General features: G+C 37.3%; 2 protein-coding genes and 1 pseudogene across 2 annotated transcripts; 2 read left to right on the forward strand and 1 right to left on the reverse strand.

Moving 5' to 3' along the window:
- Positions 1–728: 728 nt before the first annotated feature.
- On the reverse strand, positions 729–1,976 carry NPL3 (mRNA-binding protein NPL3; the record flags this gene model as incomplete). The annotated part of the gene is made up of 1 exon (XM_001646727.1): positions 729–1,976. One exon carries the CDS (start codon positions 1,974–1,976, stop codon positions 729–731), a length of 1,248 nt encoding a protein of 415 aa, XP_001646777.1.
- Positions 1,977–3,161: 1,185 nt separating this feature from the next.
- On the forward strand, positions 3,162–3,809 carry Kpol_1023p91 (emp24/gp25L/p24 family protein; the record flags this gene model as incomplete). Its single annotated transcript, XM_001646728.1, has 1 exon — positions 3,162–3,809. The coding sequence occupies one exon, from the start codon at positions 3,162–3,164 to the stop codon at positions 3,807–3,809; it is 648 nt and encodes a 215-aa protein (XP_001646778.1).
- A 592-nt stretch (positions 3,810–4,401) lies between these two features.
- Positions 4,402–6,969, forward strand: part of Kpol_1023p92pseudo — a 3,064-nt pseudogene continuing 496 nt past the window's right edge.

The following is a 6,969-nucleotide window of genomic DNA, read 5'->3' on the forward strand; positions in this document are numbered from 1 at the left end:
GATGAAATATAGGAGTTTTGTATTTATCTTCAATTTGTCTCCCACAGTATTGTATATTCAAAGTTATGATGATGGCTGAATGACGCAATCTGTTTGTAATACGAAGGACAGGAAGGTAATAAATAGTGACATAAATAGGATGAATACAATTCTAATAGAAAAAAAACTAAGACGGAGGTCAAATCCACTATAAAAGATTTCAAAACTAATAAAAAGTTTATTTTATAATTGCTAAATTTTCTTTCATAAGGTTTGGACTAATAAAAAAATTTTTTAGAAGAAGAAAAAGGATAATACAATATTATTGACAAATAATTTCAAATAAAGAAAATAATTTCCACAAACTACTAATTCAATCAATACAATAAAATATTCAACTATACAACTTAAAGGGGAGGACAAAAATTATGGACAAATTTTTTCTAAAATTTAAATTTAAACTTAACCTAATTTTGATTTTGGGAACTGATAACTGCGAGTAAATATAATATTCCTTGGTAAATTATTTAACATCTAGGATGCGAACTGTTTTCATTGGAGGTAACAATAGTTAAAATAATCAAAAAATAAATCAAAATCATTCCACAATCTAATACATATAAGATAAAATTTTAGGCCTTTGACGTTAGGTCAAAATATAAGGAGGAATAAAACAACTTTGCATTCTCAGTGAACACAAATCAACATAAAAAAAGGACACTTTCTGGGTGCTATGTGAAGAAATATGTTTATTGTCTAGTTGGAGATCTTTCACGTGGAGGAGCATCTCTGGCTCTGTAAGATGAATCTCTTGGACCACCGTAGTTGTCTCTTGGACCACCATAACCGCCTCTTGGACCACCGAATCCACCTCTTGGACCGCCGAAGCCACCTCTTGGACCACCGTAACCACCTCTTGGGCCACCGAAGCCACCTCTTGAGCCACCGTAATCACCTCTTGGACCACCGTAACCACCTCTTGGGCCACCGAAGCCACCTCTTGGACCACCGTAACCACCTCTTGGGCCACCGAAGCCACCTCTTGGACCACCGAAGCCGCCTCTTGGACCACCGAAGCCACCTCTTTGGCCACCGAAGCCACCTCTGTAACCACCTCTGAAACCACCACGACCGCCTCTGAAGCCACCACGACCACCTCTGAAACCACCTCTGTTAGATTTTCTGATTGGAGGAGGGTTATCATCTCTTTCTACAGAGACGACAGCACCTCTAAATTCGATATTATTTAATTTCTCTAAAGCATCGACCAATACTTCTTCAGATGGGAATTCCAAAGCACCAGTACCGTCGAAGTCTCTAGTGTTGACGCTGGAGAAAGTAGTTTCCAAGTTGTTCTCACGGGCCAAATCTTTCAACTCTTGCCAAGAGCAACCTTCAGGTAAGTTTTTCAAAGTCATTCTATATCTCTTTGGAGTGACTCTAGAGTATACGACTTCCAAAGGTTGGTCAGCAAAAGTTTTGCCGTTAACTTCTTCGATGGCCTTTGCAGCAGATTCGGAATCTTCGAATTCTACAAAAGCAAAGCCATTCAAAATTTTAACTTCCTTCATGGAACCGAATGGAGCAAAGATTTCGTTTAATTCTGATTCTTGGACGTCTAATGGGAAAGGTCTAACGAACAATCTAGTGGTAGATAGTTCACCTTCGTGGTCGTTATGGGAGTGACCACCGAAAGTATGTTGAGCACCTGGAGGAGGTTCAGTGTAGTAAGGTTCTGGACCAGGTTGTTGTGGTTCAGGGAATTCATGTTGAGGAGGAGGAGGCATTTCTGAATCTTGTTCAATAACCATTGCACCAGAAGTGACAACAGAGTCTTGAGCATTTTGTTCATCTAGATGAGCATCATCGACTTGTTGATCCTCAGACATTTGTTCTTGAGGTTCTTCATGTCCTTGTTGTTCTTCAACAACAATAGAGGTTTCTTGAACAACAGGTTCTTGAACCTGTTCAACTTGTTCTTCGTATGATTCAGACATTATGTATATATAACTGAGCTAAATAACACAAACGCACACGTACACGTATACTTTTAGACAACAAGAACAAGAAGAAATACAAAAATATACACAAGCACTTAACTATAATTAAAACTAACTCATCTAATCAAAGATATATTCTTTTTATATCATATGTGTTTGATAGTTCTCGATTGAGTTGTTGAATTAAATTTGAATTGAAACTTTTGCAAAATTTCGTTGTTAAAGCTTTGCCGAGTCTGCTGGTCGGGTAACAAGTAGTTTGTCAAGACCCCACCTGACCAGCACCACAACTGACCATACAATTGAATGAATTGTCTATAACTACAGGAACTACAAGAACTACAAGAACCACACAATCAATGCATTGGTTCACCAAGGCAGGGTCCCAGTCTGTGCAACAAGATTGCATCTCTACCATACACGATACTATTGTTCTTTACACTCTTAAGATACAACCAACTAAAGTCGTCCCAATTTCATGATGGATATTAACCTCTGCTGGAGCAACCCAGCCATCTACGGAGGACCGTTGGTTGTTGGTTGTTGGTGATCGAGATCAAGTTAGGTTTCTTCACTTCATTTCACTCCATTTCACTTCAGTTGTCGTAATCCTAGTCGTAGTCGATGTCTCTTGTAGTTCTTGGACAATTTTGACTATTTATCATCCAGTTAATTTCGTTTAACACACTCACAGACTCACACGATATTTTGTTCAATTGTGTTGTTGCACTGCATTGGGTTGGTTAAATTCCTGTTTTATAAGTACCAGTAGCACCAATGGCTGTCTTACCTCTTTACAGCAACAATGCAATGCAACTAACAGTTGCACCAGTCAAGTGCCAAGAGACTATGGATAAAACTTGTTTTCATGGTTTCGACATCTATGTACTTGTGTGGGTTTTATGCTGGGTCGGATTCATTTCGAATTGAGTTGAATTGAATTCAACTAACTGGTTTGGTTATATACCGTTCTATTATAAAAACTTTGAAATTTGTTCACTGGGTCCCTCATAGATTGACCGGTTCTTTCTTTCTTTATAATCTTTATTGTATTTAACATCGATATAAATCTATTTACAACTACTTGATTGAATTCGATCTTGATCTTTACTGTTTATGATCAATTCATTGTCTTGCAGTGTGCAACGAATTGGAAACAGAACCCAGTGATCTGAAATCATAATGAAATCAATTCTACAATTACTAATTCTCTCTATCGTCTGCTTATCAAATGTGGAATGTCTTAACTTCGATATACAAGCTTACAAAGAACCTGAACCATTCTGTGTCAGAGATTTTGCAAGAGAAGGTCAATTAGTCAACATCGAGATCGACTCGAATGGTAAAATTGGTGATGGACAAGAATTATCAGTCTATGTTCGTGATTCAATTGGTAATGAGTACAGAAGAAAGAAAAATTTCGACGGTAGTATTAGAGTAGCTTTCAACTCTCCACATGATGTACATTTTGACGTTTGTTTTGAAAATATATTCACTGACCCAACGAATAGCAAACCAAACTCATTACGTAGAACCATCGATCTAGATATCGAAAGTGGTTCTGAAGCCAGAGATTGGAATAAAATAAGTGCATTGGAAAAACTGAAACCAATTGATTTGGAATTACGCAAAATCGAAGAACTAGCAGATGAGTTGGTCGAAGAGTTATCTTATATGAAGATAAGAGAAGCCAAATTAAGAGATACAAACGAATCAACAAATACCAGAGTTAAAAATTTTTCATTTTTAATAATCATTGTATTAATAACTCTAGGTTCTTGGCAATTATCTTATTTGAAATCATATTTCAAAGCTAAAAATATCTTATAAATAGTAATAAATAAAAAGTATATAGTGGATATCATTCAACCCACCAAATTATCAAATACATGCCATGCTAATTCCATTCCATTGCATCCCATTGCATCCCATTGCATCCCATTGCATCCCATTCAACTCAACTCAACTCAATTAATCTATTCAATAGGTTTACTGTCATTCTATAGTTCCTTTAAGTATGAGGAAATAGATCACATAGTAAAACCATCTCTTATATAATACCACCCTAAAGTTACCCGGTGTTACCCGGCTTCAACTAATTTTTTTTTTCCTTTCGATTTGTTACTTTTATGAAATTGTAAGAAATATATAGTTTTGAATATATAATATATAAAGGAAAGAGGAATTTTAGTATTAAAAGTATTGGTTTGGAGTTATAAAATAATGGTATATTGTTCAAGTTTGGCGAACTGATTAAGGTCTGTGTTGGGCACATATTGCTAGGATACTGGGGGTACACTTTAGTGTTTTTGTGTGATTTCTGTTTCCCATTTAAATTTGCATTTTTAAAGTCTAATTTATTTTTTTATTTTATTAGAAAACCTGATATTTGACCTAGTTTAAGTTTAAGTTACACATTTCGATGAGCGAGACTCAGGATAACCAACTGCCTGTCAAGACTGAGGATGTCGTTGCCGATGTAGAGGTGCCTGTTGTTGCCGGTGGTTCCGATTCCAACGAGAGTGCTGTTGCGGTTGCGGTTGCAAGTGGCGATGCAGATGCTAATGCTAATGCTAGTACCGGTGCAGATGCTAGTGCAGATGCTGACGTCGATGTTGGTGCGAATGCTGGTGATGAAGAGAATGAAAACATTCATGTAAAGAGACCTTTGGAAGAAGAAGCGGATAAGGACGAAGATGAAGATGAAGATGAAGATGAGGACGACGATGAGGATGAAGACGAGGATGAAGACGAAGAGGCTCCAAGAAAGAAACGTCGTCAGGAAAGAAACAGATTCTTGGATATCGAAGCTGAAGTTAGTGACGATGAGGAAGAAGATGAAGGGGAAGAAGAATCTGAACTGATCCGTGAAGGTTTCATTACTAGAGGTGACGAAGATGATGAAGGAGAACCAGGAAACCGTAGAGATGATAGATTGCATAGACAACTTGATCAAGATTTAAACAAAACTTCCGAGGAAGATGCTCAACGTTTAGCAAAAGAATTAAGAGAAAGATATGGTAGATCCAGTTCGAAACAGTATCGTGATGCTGCACAAGACGGTTATGTCCCTCAAAGATTCTTACTACCTAGTGTTGATACAGCTACAATCTGGGGTGTCAGAGTAAGACCTGGTAAGGAAAAAGAACTGGTCCGTAAATTACTGAAAAAGAAATTGAATTTAGATAGAACCATGGGTGCCAAGAAGTTAAAGATTTTATCTATTTTCCAAAGAAACAACTATACCGGTAGAATTTATATCGAAGCCCCAAAACAATCTGTTATCGAAAAATTCTGTAACGGTGTCCCTGATATTTTTATCTCTCAGAAGTTGTTGATTCCAGTCCAAGAATTACCATTGCTTTTGAAACCAAATAAGTCTGACGATGTCACTCTAGAAGAAGGTAACTACGTCAGAATTAAGAGAGGTATTTACAAAGGTGATTTAGCGGTTGTAGATCAAATAAGTGAAAATAACTTGGAAGTTATGCTAAAGATCGTACCACGTCTAGACTACGGTAAATATGATGAAATAGATCCTGTTACTCAACAGAGAAAGACAAGAAGACCAACATTTGCTCATAGACCTCCACCTCAATTATTTAACCCTACTATGGCATTGAGATTAGATCAAGCTAATTTATATAAGAGAGATGACCGTCATTTCACCTATAAGAATGACGATTATGTCGATGGTTACTTATACAAATCCTTCAGAATCCAACATATTGAGACAAAGGATATTCAACCTACCGTTGAAGAATTAGCTCGTTTTGGTTCTAAAGATGGTGCTGTCGACTTAACCACTATCTCCCAAACTATCAAAAAGGCCCAAGCTGCTAATGTTACTTTTCAAGCAGGTGATCGTGTTGAAATCCTAAGTGGTGAACAACGTGGTTCCAAAGGTATTGTTATAAAGACAACTAATGATATTGCAACTGTCAAAGTACCAGAGTTCCCATTAAAACCGTTAGAATTTCCACTATCAACTTTGAGAAAAATTTTCGAACCTGGTGACCATGTTACTGTGTTGAATGGTGACCATCAAGGTGATGCAGGTTTGGTTTTGGCCGTCAAGCAAGGTCAAGTTACCTTCATGTCCAACCAAACTAGAGAAGAAGTTACCATCACTGCTAATAATTTGGCTAAATCTATCGATTCTACACCTACTTCAAGTGAGTATGCTTTACATGATATCGTTGAATTAAGTGCGAAGAATGTTGCATGTATTATTCAAGCTGGTCATGATATTTTCAAAGTCTTAGACGAATCAGGTAAGGTTTCCACTATCACTAAAGGTTCAATTTTAAGAAAAGTTAACGTTGCTCGTGCCCGTGTAACTACTGTTGATAGTAATGGTCACGAAGTTAAAATAGGTGACACCATTGTAGAGAAAATTGGTGCTCGTAGAGAAGGTCAAGTCTTATACATTCAAACCCAGCAAATCTTTGTTTTATCCAAGAAAATAATAGAAAATGCAGGTGTATTTTTGTTGCTAATCCAATGAATGTCGAAACTGTTGCCTCTAAAGATAACATGCTAAAGTAGTAAAAGGGATTTGAAATAACCTAAACCCAGAAATACTATCAAAGATGGGCCCAACTTCTGCCCAAAAGAACCCTTCTAACAAATCCTTAGGGGGCGTGAATTTTCCGTTGGGTAAAACAGTCAGAAATCGTTCTGCTGGTTAATAACGGCCATAAGGGTATTTTAAGGAAGTTAAGTGGGACAATGCCCCCTTGGATTCACCCTCAAGAAATATCGTTTACGGTGAATTAACGTAATTGAACATATTTATCCTGAGCGTGGGGAAGGTATTACTCTTACCATTTGTTATATTACTGGTTGAGCACCCAATCTAACTCGGACCCATTTCCGTATTGCCCAAACATTTGCTTCTGGTAAAAACTCCAGGAGAGTCCTGGCACAATCTGTGTGAACACTCAGTGGGGAGTTTCCTGTTGTACACACCGCTATATTTTGGGACCAA

Source organism: Vanderwaltozyma polyspora, genomic scaffold (assembly GCF_000150035.1).
Source record: "Vanderwaltozyma polyspora DSM 70294 KpolScaffold1023 genomic scaffold, whole genome shotgun sequence".
NCBI classification, from domain to species: Eukaryota; Fungi; Ascomycota; class Saccharomycetes; order Saccharomycetales; family Saccharomycetaceae; genus Vanderwaltozyma; species Vanderwaltozyma polyspora.